The sequence below is a fragment of the Gymnoscopelus braueri genome (genome assembly GCF_963280865.1).
Source record: "Gymnoscopelus braueri genome assembly, chromosome: 13".
NCBI lineage: Eukaryota > Metazoa > Chordata > Actinopteri > Myctophiformes > Myctophidae > Gymnoscopelus > Gymnoscopelus braueri.
In genome coordinates, this window is record NC_137615.1 from 40979110 (window position 1) to 40996461 (window position 17352).

Genomic DNA, 17352 nt, shown 5'->3' on the forward strand with positions numbered 1-17352 from the left:
GACCACAGTAGGCCTACTGTAACACAATGAACTAACAACTTCAATTGAGACTAAATTGGAAAACAGAAAAAACAACAAAAACCCCAACAAAAACCCTTAGAAATACATCTTCATGTGGATTGCAACCTTCTGGCTCCCATGTGGATCTCAGACTTCATGTAGCCTGTGACGTCAGTCACATATGATGTATGATTCCAAATCCGAACAAGGGTTCAGCTCGATCCGGCCTCACTGACTTCTATATTATAAAATTAAAGTAAAATATAAAAAAAACACGTGAAAAGTGGCACTTCTTTGGCCTACTTAGCATGTGCACTAGATATGCTGATCAGACCAGCAGTTTGCTAGATTAGCTCTGGACAAACAGACAGACAGACACAGACCCGTAGATGGCTAAGCTCCTAAAGAGCCACGCCGTAAAAAAAACACTGGTCTTGGTCATCTTCATGCAGTTTTCATCCATAGTACCTATACCTAAAATCAGCTAAACTTATCAAAATGCTGCAATCAAAGAAGCAATCAAGTTAGTTTGAATGCTGCTTTGTTTTCAACATTGAAGATAACAATGGCAGTCGATTCTTTCAATTTCCAAATTTTTACCCAATAGACTCTCCTCATATGTCATGCCTGGGGCTCCAGCAGTGTCTGCATTGGATTCTGATTCATATTTCAGCTCCATGGCTGCAGTGTTAATGCCTAGCATCTTGCGCCGAGCGTGAATATCTGGGACTCGCCTCTCTCCATCTGTCTTTTGCGGATTTTCTGATGAGGCGCTCCTCAAAGTTTTTCCTCTCCCTGGACCAAAGACGCTCTTGCTCTCTGCATTCTCTCTTTTTGCCTTCCAGCTGTTTGTGGAGGTCTTGAGTCTGGTATAGTAGGTTTTTATTCTGGTATTGGAGGTCTTTAATCTCTGTGAACTGCTCCACTCTCTGTTTCAAGAAACTTTCAATCAGGTTCATCTGCTCTCTCAAGTCTTTCTCTCCTTCAGATGTCATGGTCTTACCCCTCGGTAGGTAGAGCAGACTGCTTCTGAAGCTGTCGTTTTTCATTCTCATTTGTGGCTTTATCTTTTCCTCCATGTCTAGGAGCTTATGCTGTGCAGACTGGAGCTTTCCATTCAAAGCCTCCTTTTCTTCAAGCAGTTTGTTCATCTTTTTCCTGTCCTCTTCCACGGTCTCCTCCAGTCTTCGGTTCCACACTTCTTCTAGCAAATCCATCTTCTCTTTCCAGGCTTTCTCTCTCTCATTCATAAACTTCTCTACGCATTCTGCCTCGTGGAAGATTCTTTCTCGCAGTGCAGTGTGTGCCTGTGCTTTATATCTTTTCTCTTCCAGCAGCCGCTCTTGGAAGAACATCAGTTCGTTTTCATAATTCTGGACCATGGTCCGCAACCTCTCATTCTCCTGCCTGTTCCTGTTTAACATGGGCTGCATTTCCTGGAGAGTTATGGCGGTGGTGTGATCCTTTTTGCTGAGTTTGGTGTTCTCCACTCTTAGGCTGTTCTTCTCAGCCTCTAATTGCGTTACTGTCAGAAAGACCTGTCTCAGACCTGTGCTTAACTGCTCCATGTCTGCAAACTGCTGCTGGTCAACGATATGCTTGAGCCTGCTGACTAACTCTTCCTCTGTCTCGGGTTCGGACGTGTCTTTCGCTCTCCTGCCCCAGACGCCCCTTCTAGCATTCTTGCTGAGGCGCTCCTCCAAAGAATACCTCTCTTTGGCCCAAAGAATTTCTTTGTTGGTCCAAATAGCCACTTGGTCTTTCCAATCTCTGTTGATGCGGGTCAGCTTGAACTGGAGGTCTCTATTCTGAAATGTGAGATCTTTCACCTGATCCTCCAATACCTCACGTTTGTTCCTATCTTCTAGCATTGTCGAACGAACTACCTTACACCCCCGAGGGCTAACGCCTACATTTATATAGGTACATTTGTACGTCACAGCTGCGTGTTATAGCTGCCCACTGATTGGACAGAGTCATTTGACGTCATCACGGTTGTTGTTGTAACAGGGATGAGGGAGGTACGTATGTGAGATATATATGTAAGTAAATCCATGGGGGCTGGGCAACTTTGGCACTATACTACAACAAATAAAATCACTCATATAGTAATCTAAAATACTGGTTCTCAATGTCGGGTTTGGGGACCACCAAGGGTCCCCGAACAAATGGAACCAAAAGTTGGTTCCATTTGTAGATTCTGAGTTAACAGCGGTATAGTTTCGTTGAGTGATTTTCAACCTTTTTAGTTTGGACCCCCAGTTTAATATGCATTGGGCCACAGACCCCCATTTGATAAAAAATCTCCTGGGACCCCGATCTACACTGCAACATCCTCAATGTTAATTTAACTCAATGTGTGTAGAAATGGAACCCTTACAGATCCATTTTCTCATAGTTACAGACCTGTGAGGGTCCATTTTGGCAATGGTGGCAGACAAGTGTTACGAATAACTTTTATTTACGTAGTAATGTTTTACTTCCTGTTTTATTTTGTCGCAGTTATAATATAAAAATCACATCCAGTGTGAAGTGGGCGGTGTGGTCATCACAGTGGTCATCACAGTGATGGAAGTGAGGGCATAGTCCTATTTATAGGTTATTGATTTCATCATGTGTCTCGCTAGCCAATCACAGTGCTGAATAGAGTCAGCCAATAGAGTCAGCCAATCACAGTACAAGTAGGGGTGTACTAATGCAAGGGGTGTACTAATTATGAGCCAATCACAGTACAGCGAAGGGTGTACTAATGAGGTGTCCCAACCCCACTTATAGGGGCGGCTACACCGCCCAAAAATGCTAGCATACCTGAACAAGCCAAGAATAAACCAATGGAGTTTATCCAGGCACTGCTTCCGAAAACAAACTGTCATTACACCTGGGAATAACTGAATCCATTCTTTTTGGGTCTAAAATCAACCTCAGTAAGTCCAACGACTTTACGGTCAGAGTTGGTGACCATGTAATCACAAGTAAAGAGGTAATCTATTTGGATTGTATTTTGGATATCACACTTTCCTGTGAAACAATTGCATCAAAGGTGATTATGAAAATCAGATTTTTGGGCAGGATAAGAGGATCAGTGCCCAGATACCTGTCAAACTACTTCTAGAGTGAGCCCATGGGCATAACATCAGAAGATCAACTGACCTTGTTCCCCAAAAATTCGGCTCAAACTAGGGGGGAAATGCATTCTACTATGCTGCCACCATAATGTGGAATGAACTACCAAAACCAATTAAAGATCTTTAATGACTCCCTACCCAAACTCAAAACTCAAAACTAAAAGACTGGCTGACCTCAAAATACAAAAGAGCATAGTTTAACAGGTAAGTATACCTGTTGATGATACTGCGTTTGTATTGTATTGTATTATTTTGTGTTATCCTTTTAGCACAACCTTTGACTGCACTACCTGCACTGTTAACAAACCTGCCAATAAAGTATTCAATCAATCAAACTATTTGTTGAAGACCATTTATTTCCAATCATCTGTGATTATTGACCAGGCATACCGGATCCCGGAAATGCAGCTGGTGTCTCCCTGTGTATTGGAGGAGACACCGCCCCCACAGGCTAACACAACAGTGGAGGTTAACAACTACTGTACAAAGACTACAATACAAATGATGAACTGACAATAATTCAACTGAGACTAAATGGAAAATAACAATAACAAAAACTCCAACAAAAACAAACAAAAAACACTAGTGTAGGTCAGCTTCATGCAGATTGCAACCTCTTATATCCTCCATCATAGACATGGATATCCGGCACGATTCCCACCTGCCGTGCGTGTCTACTGCTGCAGCGATTTATATTGTCTATATACATTTCAGGAATCTTTGTGTGTCTTGTCTGTCTGTCTGTCTGTCTGTCTGTCTGTCTGTCTGTCTGTCTGTCTGTCTGTCTGTCTGTCTGTCGGCTGGCTGGGGCTCCAGCAGGATGTCCACGCCCATGATGGAGGATTTAAGCCATGCAATCTGCAACATTCTGCAACCAATCTGAAACCTTCTCTGCCTCCGTCTAGGGTTTACTTATTTCTCTCTTTATTTCTCAGGGCCTGTGCATATTAAGAAACATTGGTGTAAAATATACCAGACGTAGCCTGTGGCTATTCATCCGAAGTTCCTGGCCAGGTATGAAGCAGGCAGCCTAAAATCAGCCAAAACCTATTAAAAATCTCCAAACACAGCAAGCAACCCAACGCAAATTGCAATAGCAATTTGTCAATTCTTTCTTTCCAAGTTCTTTCCATCTCCAAATACATTTCCAGAAACTACTCATCAGCTCTGCCTAGGGCTCACGCAGGGTGCATGTCTGCTTTTAATTCCAATTCCAATTTCAGATACATGTTCTTGCTTCAATGTTTCCTTGGCCTCCACCAAGGGTTCAGGACAGGCAGTTGCCTCTGAATCTCCTTGGGAGATTTACCCCTTTTTTCATTTTTTGTTGAGGCACTCAACACTGAAAATTTCCTTCTCATCTGGCTCAGACTTTCTATCCCTTATCTCCTAATGCGTTCCCTGGTGTTAGTGGTCTTTATTCTGGTATTGAACTTGAATCTCCATGAACTGCTCCATTCTCTGAGTCTATATCAGGTTCATATGATCTCTCAAGTATTCTCTCTTCCTCAGAATCCATCCCTCTTGCTCCTCGATTGGAAGAGCATGTTCTTTTTTTGTCTTCATACTTTTCTCCATGTCTGTGAGCTTTTCACCCAAAGCCTCCTTTCTTCAAGCAGTGTGCTTATCTTTTGTCTGTCCTTGTTACTAAGCAGGTCAGGCTTTCTCTCAGACACAAACAGCTCTGTCCTTTCTGACTCCCGGCAGATTCTCTCTCTCAGGGTGGTGTTCGCCTGCATGTCTTCTCTTCCTGCAGCCTTTCTTGGAAGAAAAGCAGGTTCTTTTGGGGTTCTGGGTGGTTTTTAATTGCCTGGTGGGAGTTGATGCGAGTCTTGTTGGCGTTTCTTCTCTCTGAGCATTCTTCTCAGCCTCTACCTGTCCTGCTATCAGACAGACCTGGTCTCAGATCTATGCTCTATTGAGGCATAGGTCTGAGACAAGGTCTGCTGTGCAATTCATTTCTTTTGGCAACTGCCCTCTTCCTCTGCCTCCTCTCTTTGGCCCAAGTAATGTATTTGTTGGTCCAAACAGTCTCTTGCTTTCTCGTTGTAATTCCTCCGTTTAGTTCTGTAAAATATGCTGGATTTAGCCTGGTGGCTAGTTTTCATCTGATATCCCGGCAGGTGTAAAGCTGGCAGCCAAAAAACAGCCAAAGTCTTAAAATACTCCAAACAACAAGCCAAGCAAACCAACACAAATAGCAATGGCAGTCAATTCTTTCAGATGATTCCCCAACCATGCTTTCCCGACACAACTCTTAACCTTCCCCCATAACGTCAACTTCTGACTTTCCTCTTGCATGGCCTCACTAACTAAACTACACTCTACAGTGCCGACAGAATTCCGTCACAACTGCATGTTGACTATTTATTTATATATTCTTTTATTAGTAATTTGACGACGTCACAGTTGCTATGGTAGCAGAGATAAGTGATGCATGTTGTCCATTTCTAAAACCCGCCTCCACCCTGTTGATGTACATGCATAATGAGCATACTGGACCAACAGAGTCTAAGGGTGAGCATGAGCGGACTACCTATGAATAAAATCAGGGTTAGGACTAAACAGCTCATTCACAGGAGCAAACCTCAAACATGCATGATGCACAGAAATGCATCTCACTCATTTGCTTGGCTGAGACCAAAGCAAGCAGTAATTAAGTTTTTAAGGACAAGAACCCTCTGCCTGCCTCTCAAAAGGCAGGCAGGAAAGAACATCCAATACCAAAGCAAGGTCCCATGAGGGATTTGCAAACAGGCAGCTTGCACCGTGCCCCTTTCATAGACCAGGGCCATCAAAGGATGCTGGCCTACTGTTTTTCTCAAAACAGATGTGGCAAGCTGATATAGCAACAAGCTCACAAGCTGAGCTTGTAGATCTACTATTTTTGCAAAAGCAAAAATTGTGGGAAAGAGAAAATGTTAGCCTATAATGACATGCACAAAATAGGGATGGTTGGATGCCAGGTTGAAAGTGGTTAATAAATGTATGGTTGCAATGTATGGATTGATATGCACTCAGCGGAGTTGATCTGAAATCAGATGAATCTGTAAAAATGTGAGTAGAGCAGGGTATAGCAATTGCCATCCCCTGAGACCCCAAATGATATGCCCCTGGACATGGCCTAGTAGAGAAGGCCCTGGCACACTGAATAGTATCAATCATGCTGTGAGGCAAGCCCACAGTGTTGAGCCCCATTCACGGGCCAGGCCCAGAGAGCCAGCCAGCCTCTCTGGATGGGGATGAAATAATATTTCTCCCTATTCCTGCAATAGCGATACTTATACTTAAGTAAAACATTTGAGCACTTTTCCACCACTGCTCGCGCACACACACACACACACACACACACACACACACACACGACACACACACACACACACACGCACGCACGCACGCACGCACGCACACACACACACACACACACACACACACACACACACACACACACACACACACACACACACACACACACACACACACACACTGCAGAACCGTGGGATTAAAATAAATACCCTATGGACTTTACGCCCCTTCATGCTGTGTCTGGCAATGTCTGTTTAGGGGTTAAGAAGTACCCTATGCCAGCGTTGCCATGTCCGCGGACGCATAGCCGGTTTAAAAGCGCTCATGTGGCCTAAATGCCTCTTTTTGAATGGAATAGAGAAGTGTAGGGAGTCAGACTACATACTCCGGTACAGTAGGTGGCGGTATGCACCTAAAAGCAAACGGTTGCGACCCGCCATAAAACCAAAGAAGAAGAAGAAGAATGCCTCTTTTGGCCTTGTTTTCCTAGACCTGGTTTCTTGTTTCTCTCTCAAAATATGGCAACACGCACTGTTCAGTGACTGTTCAGTGAGGCTGCTGGACATCATGGCTGCGGAGTGCGAGTGAGTTTGTTGACAGCGTGTGAAACCATTCAAAATGTGTGAATGTTCTGTTAATTTCTGAATGACACACATCTCACCCATTTGTGGTACAGCTTTACACAAACGGTGGCTGTGTTGTTTTGAGCAGATCACACTGATCAGGCTTTACTTTGTGTGTAGCAACAATAGCACCACCCAGCTAAGCTAATGGTTGCTAACACACCGATAGCTGCTGATGATGTGTGATTCTTCTCTGAAGGGGTTTTCATGTTGTGTAGCTTGTTGTATATTGGCTGTTTTTGTTAGGACATTGGACTAATCATCATACTTAGTGGTCAAAAAATATGAATCATAGTAGGCCTGTCATAATTATTATATAATTGCAATTATTTTTGCATAATCGTTATCATCGTTTCCATGTTGAAAAATGTTCATGTATTTTCAATCATAAATACAATTGTGGAAATAGCAGATCTACAACCTCACAACGCGTCGCGATGGGAAGCGTTGTGAGCGTGCAGATCTGCTATTTCCACAATTAAAGGAGTAGTTCACCCAATAAAGTGACTTATTTTCTATCGATTGCACACCCCATGAAGTCTTGAATTCATGGAGTTTTTTTTTTCATCGAGTCTCCGCCGGTCATCAAATTATTGGTCTAGGAATCTCCATGAATTCAAGGCTTAATGGGATGTGTGTACTGTAATTGATAGAAAATATGTAATTTCTTGGGTGAACTACCCCTTTAATGTATTTTTTTTAAAGTATAAAGTTATATATGATACGTCAGTCATTTCTTTGTTATTCTTTAGGTTATTCTGCCATATCTGCAAATTCAAAGCCTAAAAGCCATTATTATTAGTGTGGTTGCCCTAACAGGGCAACCAAACTATTGTTATAGAGAAACTGAAAAACTTCAAACCGCATCTCCTCCCACAGTTTTTATCCCCCAATGTCGTGCCATACGTCAAAATGACCGGCTTGACCGGGAATCGTGTGCTTGTATTTTGTAAGAGATTGGTTGCATAGTTTAATTGATATTAATTTATTAGTGAATTACATTTCCCCATCCACTTCAATGGAAAATGGGAAAATTAAAAAACTAGATTTCAAGTATTTTTTTCTCAGAAACCGTAAGAGCTAGAGATACCAGATTTGAAGGGGAGGTTCATAATTTAGTCCGAAATTATTTAAAAAATAATCAAACCATTTGGCCTCATGGTGGCGCTATAACAGTCCACTTTACGTTTTGGCCTATAACTCTTGAACCGTAGGTCACGCCCATTTGCGTCAGGATATATTTTCCGCCATTTAGAATTTTCTTCAAAACACACTTATTGCTCCTTTTCCTTCAAATTTTGTCCAAATCTCACACAAATCGGTACACGTGATCTATGGACCCATGCGATAAAGATATCCAAACGGCATTTTGATAGTCCTTACCGTTCGTCCGTAAATGGCTTCCAAAGTTAGCGGGAGGGGCCCGTTTTACAAAAAAGCCCACAAATCATGAACGAAACGTCCGGTCAATCCCAAATTTAAATCACATGTCGAGGGTGGTTTACTCAACAAATCCCCAAAAGAATTTCCACTTTGATCCATAGGGGGCGCCACAAATGCTCAAAACGTAACCTTTTGATGCAAAAAACATATGTTGGGGGGACCAATCCTCTCAAAATGAAACGCAAGTGATCTCAGGAGTTGCGTGACAATGTAATTGGCGCAGCCTCCGACGGTATTCCTCCCAGCGTATTCCTCGAGTCCCGGCGGCAGCGACCCGCGACTCGCGTCGGCGCAACCACACTCTGCAATTGCCCTGAATTGCGACGCGTCTAGTTCACACTGTTCCAGTGTCAACAACAAAAAACTTATTTGTTTGACAATTAATTGTCAAGTAAAATTTCATAATCGTGCCATCCCTAAATCACATTTAATGCTAGGCTGGCTGCTTTTATGTAAAAACTGCAGTGACTCAGAGTTGGAAAGTAACTAAGTATATTTACTCAAGTACTAATACAATTTTGAGGTATTTTTTACTTTATTGGAGTATTTCCATTTTTCATTACTTTTACTTTTACTCCACTACATCTTAGAGACACATATTGTACTTTTACTCCCCTACAAAAAAGTAATGCAAAGTAGCCTGGTAAAGCCCCTCCCTCCGGAAAATCTCATTTCCATTTGATTTCAGAAATAAATGACAAATGAGATTTCCGGAGGGAGGGTTTACTAGGCTAAATGCAAAGTGCATCAAAGCTACAAATGCAAACTTGGTGTCTATTTCATGTTAGTTGACAATTAGAAACATCAAACATGTTGGAATGCTTATCTTTATGATTGGGTGTGTCCGGACTTCCAATTTGCAGTGACCATGGTAGCTGAAAATTACTGTACCTTGATCTTTGTCATTTTGTTTACAAACGTGATGTCCTTTTGTTTACAAACGTGATGTCTACATGCTTTTTGAGCATTAGAAACATTGGAATGCTCAGATTTATGATTGAATCTATCAAAAGAACTCTAATTTGCTTATTGCAAATATAGCCACTAACCAGTGCAGCTTGGGGAATGTTCTCGAGGGACTTGGTGGTAACCATTTGAGAAAAGCCGCTGTCTGGCTTCATCTACTCTGCTGTGGGCACAGCTCTTGCTGTATGGTGAGGCTCCAAGGTGAGCGTGACCAGGGTTTCTGTGAGATACGATGTTGCTTCCCAAAGCTGCCCCTGCACTCTTTTTCCTATAGTCAGGGAAGGCTGATGTTGGTCAAATGGTACCAAGTCCCTTGAGAACCTTCCTCCTGCACCCAAGATACACTGATTCAGCATGGCAAAAGGCCACTCCAACCTATATTTCAGTATGTTGTTTGGCTGGTACTGGGACTCCATGACTTGGGAACCTTAATGGACGTGTGTGTGTGTGTGTGTGTGTGTGTGTGTGTGTGTGTGTTTGTACCTTTGACTAGTATGATAGTAGTATAAAATGTATGCTGAACATAGTAGCTGTATAATTAGGAATGGGTTCTACTACTCTTATATTGTTCTACTGTTTCAATACAATTACATATGTAAGATGCATACCGTACTGTAGGTTGTTTGTTTTCTCCAGTTTTATCTTAACCTATTCCTACAACTCTACTCTCAATCTGGATGAAACTTTATTTTACATAATGATACACATGTAATAATGTATCGTTATGATACATTTTGATATAGTGGCCATATTTGTAATAAGCAAATTAGAGTACCCTAGATGGATTAATCCTAAATCTGAGCATGCCAACGTTTTTCTAATGCTCAAGAAGCATATTAGACACAAGGTTTGCCAAAAATGGCAAAGATTTAAGGTACAGTAATTTTTACACGCCATCTTTGAAATATGCAAGATAGAGGTCCAGACACACCCAGTCATAAAGATAAGCATTCCAACATGTTGCTAATGGTTAAAAAAAAATATATATATATATATATATACACCAAGTTTGCATTTATTGCTCATCTGGTTCAAAGGTTATAGCCATACCTTTTTGAGATGGTGGCCATATTGGATTTGGCCGCTATGATGACACCGAAGAGTCGCTGGGCACCATTCCTAAATCATTAGAGCATGCCCTGGGTTCCATCGGGACCAAAGTTGGTGCTTTTACACTGACTTGCGCAAAAAATATCCATTAGACCCTGGACTATAATAAAGTTAACCGTTTTTAGCCTTTTTTAGCTGTTCTGTCATAAAATATCAAATTAGAAATGTTACATTCTTGTATGTTCCCCTAAACATGGGTATTCTGAACATTTTGAGCACCTCAGAAAATATGTAGCTACAACGGATTACTTCTTCCACCATTGCACTGACTTGCCAGTCTGTGACAACCACTCCTCAATGACATCAGTATATTGTGATGTCAGGTATCTTCATATTTGGAGAAAAAGCGATGACAGAAACAGATTCCGTACATTCATTGTAAGATAATGCTGATTGATGGTTAAGTTGATGAACACTTGGTTCTTCTCTACTCCTCTCTGCAGTGTGCTGTGTGAAATTGAGGTGCTCCAGTCCATCTACCTGGATGAGCTGCATGTCACCAGGACAGATGACAGGTGAGAGACTGCCACCACTTTAAAATATTATCTATGTTTTGTTTTTTAAATATCTCCCGACAGTCTTGGTCCAAGGCTAGGAAGTTGAATGGTGTTAATCGTAAGACAGACTTAGTTTGGTGTCACTGCGTGTGTGGGGTGACTAACAATTAATTCCATTTCAATTTCATCATATTGCAAAATCACTAAAAAGTTGTCTCAACAAGACACTACATTAGATCAGTTTGTGTTGTGCCTCTCTCCAGGGGCTGGGAGGTGAGCCTGGTGCTGTATCCGTCTACGGCGGAGGACTCTGTCTCCCAGTTCGTCCGACTCACCCTGACTATGACCCTTGACCTGGAGGTAGGCCCCACTGAGCGTCTTATCCTATCTGCTGTTGGTCTCTAGTATCTGCAATCCATGCGTTTCTTGTCATACCCAGAAATCTCCCCGTGTGGGAGACCAATCTTCTACCGCTCTTCCGAAGGGGGAATAACTGCTAGGGGAAATATTGTGCATACGCACAGCTTCAGGCACTACTACTTGTCAACTTGTAGGTGTCCTACCCGACACCAGGGTCTACATATCTCAATGGAAGAGCAGGGAGACCACCTCCAACCGCTGCAGATGTGCTAGTTATATATTGTATTAATGTACTCAAACTCTACCATGCAGATTGGTTCAAATAAGATTTTATAATTCATAGAAATAAATTCCATATTGCAGCTTTAAAGCATCACAGGATACAACTAGGCTAACCACCTGGTGGCTCCTGGGCAAAGCTTTTATATCACTGCAGAATACAATAATTGAGACTTGGCAGTGATATGGTATTTTGTTGTCTTTTTCAAGTGTAATATTTGATAAATGACTAATATAGAGGGCTCCCACTAAGTATAGATGGGTTGAGTCTAGGTAATGACTTTACTCAAGTGAAGCAAAGCTAGGGCTGCAACAGTTAATCAAACTAATAATAAAGAAAAACATCACATGGATGCAACTGGTACGTATCATCAGTGTTGTAGCCTGGGGTCAACGGGTGCTTCGGGTCTCGCAACATACACCCTCGCCCAGGTAACCCAGCCGGGGTTGATCAAGCCCCCGACTTACGTCCCAGTAGCTACCCACGGTCAGTCCTCGTAGGGCAAGGCAGGGCCACTCAATCCGCTTCTCCGGAACTACTCTGCCGGAACTTGGGGAGAGGAGAGGCTCTGGCTCGTGGAGGGACTAGGCTCTGTGGATGGCCTCCTGGCCGGGCTCCTCCTTTGCCTCACCAGGTCCAGGACCTGAGCGTTGCACCAGACTCCCCCGGTCCAAACATTTCATTCTGGCGTGATGGTTTCTTGGGCCGTGGTGGTACTGCAGGCTCCACTTGCGGCTTGCTTGAATGGCCCTGTTTAAAGGCCTCACCATGGATTTGTTGGGCTTCTTCCTCATGGAAGACACAGGCTGGGGCGCTAACCCATACTGCTTATAAATCGAATAATTATATAAAAACAAAATTGTAATAAAACAAATACATTTTCAAAAGTAGCAGATCAACGAGCTCATAGGCTGCCCCAACGCTCCTGATTTCGTGTATAGAGGGGCGGGTGTATAGAGCCGGCGAGAGATTGCGCCTGATCCCATTGGTTCACCGATCTGTCCGTCAACCCCCGCCCCGTTAACACAACATTACGTGCGACGCCCACTGCACTCTGGTTGGTTGGGAAATGAAACACTTCCTCATACCAAGTACACCGAGGCGCTGGGCCAGGCTTTTATTTTTTAGAAAAACTAAACAATAAAAGCCTGGAGATCGAGGCTAACGAGCTCGAGCTTGTAGATAAGCAAATATTGCGTGACACTGGTGTACGTAGACGTATAAAAAAGGACTTAAATGGTTAAACTGGTGCTCAATGCAAGGAGTAATATGTGTTTCTCTGTCCCTCTCACAGTACCCATTCTCCCCTCCCACCATCTCCATTCATAACCCCCGTGGACTTTCTGATGATAAGCTCAACAGGTGAGGAGTTTGAGTCCTTGTTGTTGGACCCATTTGTCTTGGTTTAAGCACTTGAACCCTATTTCAAAAATAGCTAAAATAGAAGTTTTGAGGGATGCCAACTGGCTTAATAACGGGGTATGGGGTGTCGGTATAAATGTCTCATATCCTGATATTGCCGTTTTCAGTTTCCGCTGTACGCTTACAACATTGAATTTCAAACATATAGTCCAAATAATGTCTCTCTCTTTCTCTCTGCTCTCATCAAGTGTTAAGAGGTGTCTGCAAACCGAGGCGGAGGCCAGTCTTGGTTCACCAGTCTTATATCAGCTCATTGAGGTCTGTTCTCTCTCCAGCATAATACTGATCTTATTTTAATACAGTTGTGTAGTAGTTTTGCTATCCGATTATTTGGTTCCTCCTTTTTAAAGCTTCACTCATGTCCTGAGTGCAATAGAGCATGCCTGTTTGCTTAGGGGAGAGTTTTAATTTTGACCTTCAGGCAGTACCACTCGTCAACCAGTAGTGGTCAGACCCTACCACAGGATCTAGATTTCTTGATAGAAGAGCATGCAAACCAAATACAACCACTGCAGTTGAGTTGTGTTAGTATTGTATTAAAATACACTGACCTTGCAAATTGGTTAAAATAACATTTTATTTAAGTTACATAGTGTAGCACTAGCTTTAAACTTCTATTCCTGTGTCTTGACTGACTTTTCACCCTTTCTCCTCCCTCAGAAAGCCAAAGAGATACTGACGGAGAGCAATATTCCCCATGGGAACTGTGTCATTTGCCTTTATGACTTTAAGGTTGGTTTTGCTGTCTTTTATGTTGTAATGTTGATTAAAATGTGTGGACCCAAAGATTCAGATTAAATACAAATTCTTACAGCCGTCATACTAGAGGCCATTGTTTGTCCACCATCCATTTGACCCTCTTTGTTTCATGTGTACTTGACTGATGCCTGCCACGGTCCCCTTAAAATCACTGTACAATTCTTATATGGTTAACAACCCTCTCTATCCCTCTCTTCAGGAGGATGAAGTATTCACCAAGACGAGCTGCTATCACTACTTTCACTCCCACTGTCTGGGCCGCTACGTCACCCATTCTGAGAGGGAGTTGAGGGAGCGAGAAAGGGAACTGGAGGAGGACAAGACCAGGCAGAGGACAGAAGAGGTCAGATGTCTTGTTCTGCACACTGACACAATGCACTTGAGATGGAGTGTGTATATTGTCACTGTCTGGCAGAAACCTTGTATATATACATGCATGATTGCCAGCAAGTAATAGTTAGATTCACCCACAATTTTCACCACAGCATTTTCTTGCTAACAAAAATGTTGTCCAGTGGTGTCTTTGAGGGAGCTTTGGGGGGTTTCAGACATTTTAAGAACACACACCTTTTATGGGAGGTCCCTGCCCTGGCGCAAAATATATTTGATGGGGGTCTGCGGTCAAACACATATTCATTTGGGGGTCCTTGAAATAAAAAAACAAACATTTGAGAACCACTTCTTTAGTCGGTTCCTATGGAGAGTTCAGAGATGAGTTCATCGGTTCGGTATTTGAAATGCGCCCCCTTCAAGTTATTACACTGGCCCGGGGCGCAGTGCGAAGAAAGAGAAAAAAGACAAAAACATAGGACACGACAAAGACTAGACTAGGACAACAAGAACTCAGTCACAACAGGAGGGAGTAGAGGCTAAACACACACACAACTCAAAACAACAAGTGAACCTAGACCTCTACAGTGAAACAGAGGGTCGTCATTTTTAGAAGTCCCGAGCTTGTTCCACAATTTCGGTGCCAACACGGCAAAGGTATGCTAGACCGTGGATGCTTTCCTAACTTTATCTTAAAATCAGTGACTTGGTCAAGGTTGCTCCCTATCCCTCTCAGTGCACTGCACGCTAGTCTACAAATTAGTTTGGGTCACTGGTTTTGGTACTTGAAAGCTTGAAATCTCACTTCAAACTCTTTTGTTTTTGTAGGAGCTGACTGTTGTGTGTCCGGTATGCAGAGAGCCTCTAATGTATGATGTTGAACAGCTCCTGTCTTCCCCTGCTCCCTGCTTTCCTGAGGTAAAATCAGCACAGTTCTACATTCAGCTGCAGCACATAACTCTTTTAGGTCCTTCTATTCAATGTTTTTAAAGTTTAAAGAGTTTTGACTAAGCACTCGGATTAGAAGTAAAATAACCTTAAAAGTTGTGTGGACATACTGAATATTACTGGTCTTGTATTCTTCTACACTGTATATAAATATGTTTTGGTATATACTCACCAATGCATGTTTGACTATAGGTAAATAATATACATATCCTATCTTAAAAGCTTGTCATTTATGCACCTAGAATCTGTGCTACTGTAATGCTTGAATTGGATGTATGTTTGGCTATATCACATGTATTGTGTAATGTATCATGATTTGCAATTTGTTAATTCTAGAGAATTGTATTTAAAGAAATGGGTTATGTCATGCTTACTGGACTGCCTAATGTTAACCGCATTACTAAGGCATAGTGTTACTTGCACATGAGTAATATGTTTGTAGGTTTAACGGATTCTTCTTTTTCAAATTGAATTTGTGCACCATGACTTGTCTGGTGGCTCTCTGGAGCAACTGAAGCCATGTGAGTTATAAGAAAGGGTAATGAACATGGTTATTTGTGTCACCCAGATGCAAGGAGTAGAGATTGGGGCAGACTTCAGACAGAAGTGGCGTGAACTCCAGGACCTTCTAGAACGACAGAAGGCCAAAGGAGGACTCATTGACCCTGAAGTGGAATCAAATCGTTTCCTCATACATATCAATGAGGTGAGCAACAATAAACAACCCTACAACAAAGTAGAGTAGAAAATTTATTTTGTTTCATATGTCACACAAAAATGTTTAAGGCTAATACATGTCAACTTCTGCAGACACCCGCTGACGGTGAAAATATGAACCTGGATGTAGATGCCTCTACTACCCAATCAGTGCCCTCCACTTATCCTGTGTCCTCCAATGAAGTTCGTGTCCAGGGGGAGCAGTTGCACACTGGCCAGTCATATCGCAGAGGCTGGTCAGGTCACAGAAGGCTTATCCAATCAAAGCACACAAGAAGAGGAGGCAGGGGAAGGCCACAACACGGAAGACCCACACCACCTTCAGAGCAGTTAGTCAAACTCAGCCTGTCTTCAGCCAGCACCAATTGCCAAGCTTCTGAATCCAGACTTGAGAAAGTAGGAAATGTAGACCTAAACCAAACCAAGATGACAGAGGATGAGTGCTCCACAGTCCAGAACCATGAAGAGCTTCTGGTTTCTGACAAACAGCCAATTTGCCAGACAAATTTGGATGGACTGAAAACCGACTGCCCAAAGGATGTCGGGGAATCTGTCCACAGCCGCACAAATCGAGGTAGGGGAAGAGGCCCTCGTGGATCTGGACAACAACCTAGCCACTGGCAGGAGAGGCACGTCAGAGGACCGGACCAATGGGACGCTCCGGGATCTGCCCACCATAACTGGGACGGGCGAGGTCCGAGAAGCAGGGGAGGGGCCTATAATCCCTGTAGAAGAGGAGGTGGGCCTCGACGGGGTCATGGGAGAGGATTCCACCAGAAAGTGGTAGAGAGAGAAGTGGGTAAGGAGGGGGTGCTATGACAAAGGGCCATGCGAGGGCAAAAGAACAAATGTATGTGTGCCTCCATTATCAACATGTATAACACAAAGCCCTGCACCAGAACTGAAGTCCTGTATAGCATCTTACCATCCTTTGCATTGGTGTTGTCCTGGTCTTTGATATGCACATTCATGCAGGCTTATATCCGATGCAGATGGTTATTGTTGGTCTCTGTTGTGCCGCCATATGAATTCAAAGAGCAAAAAATTAAAGTGATCTTTCTCTGGGTGTTTGTGTTTCGTAAGATCTCTGAAATGACGTGCAGGCATCTCTCATGTAGCATGTTTCTCCTGTCAGCACTTATGTTACATACGTGTGTGTGTGCGTACACCCCCATACCAGGCCAGTTATGACTGAGGCAAGGAAAAGGTATATGCAGATAATGTCATCTTTTGCCTATAAGAGTTTCTGTGAGAAATATGTCTGAGATGGAAATTATTTTATTGACTCCACTGCGCCCTCTACAGATCTGGTCAATGGCAATTTCTTATTTTTAACTCTGGGTAATTTATTTTGACCATATTTGCTCTGGACCAGGGCTACACCCACACCAACCCAGTGCCCCAGAAGATATCACAGTTTTCAGCCTCTTTTCTGTCGATACGTTTTTTTAAGACACCTGACCTGT

The 17352-nt window shown here is 42.9% G+C and overlaps 1 protein-coding gene across 1 annotated transcript; it reads left to right on the forward strand.

The window, feature by feature from the left end:
* The first annotated feature begins 6951 nt into the window (after positions 1-6951).
* Positions 6952-16952, forward strand: rnf25 (ring finger protein 25). The gene is made up of 10 exons (XM_080447349.1): positions 6952-7015; positions 11017-11088; positions 11334-11430; positions 13005-13072; positions 13321-13390; positions 13793-13864; positions 14091-14234; positions 15050-15139; positions 15738-15875; positions 15980-16952. Exons 1-10 carry the CDS (start codon positions 6999-7001, stop codon positions 16703-16705), a joined length of 1494 nt encoding a protein of 497 aa, XP_080303475.1. The 5' UTR covers positions 6952-6998; the 3' UTR covers positions 16706-16952.
* Positions 16953-17352: the final 400 nt, after the last annotated feature.

Excerpts from the sequence above, each read along its gene's own strand:
- rnf25 (XM_080447349.1), top strand. Across the intron at positions 13,391-13,792 it reads TCTTATATCAGCTCATTGAG|AAAGCCAAAGAGATACTGAC; the intron begins GTCTGTTCTCTC and ends CTCCTCCCTCAG. Across the intron at positions 15,140-15,737 it reads CTGCTCCCTGCTTTCCTGAG|ATGCAAGGAGTAGAGATTGG; the intron begins GTAAAATCAGCA and ends TGTGTCACCCAG.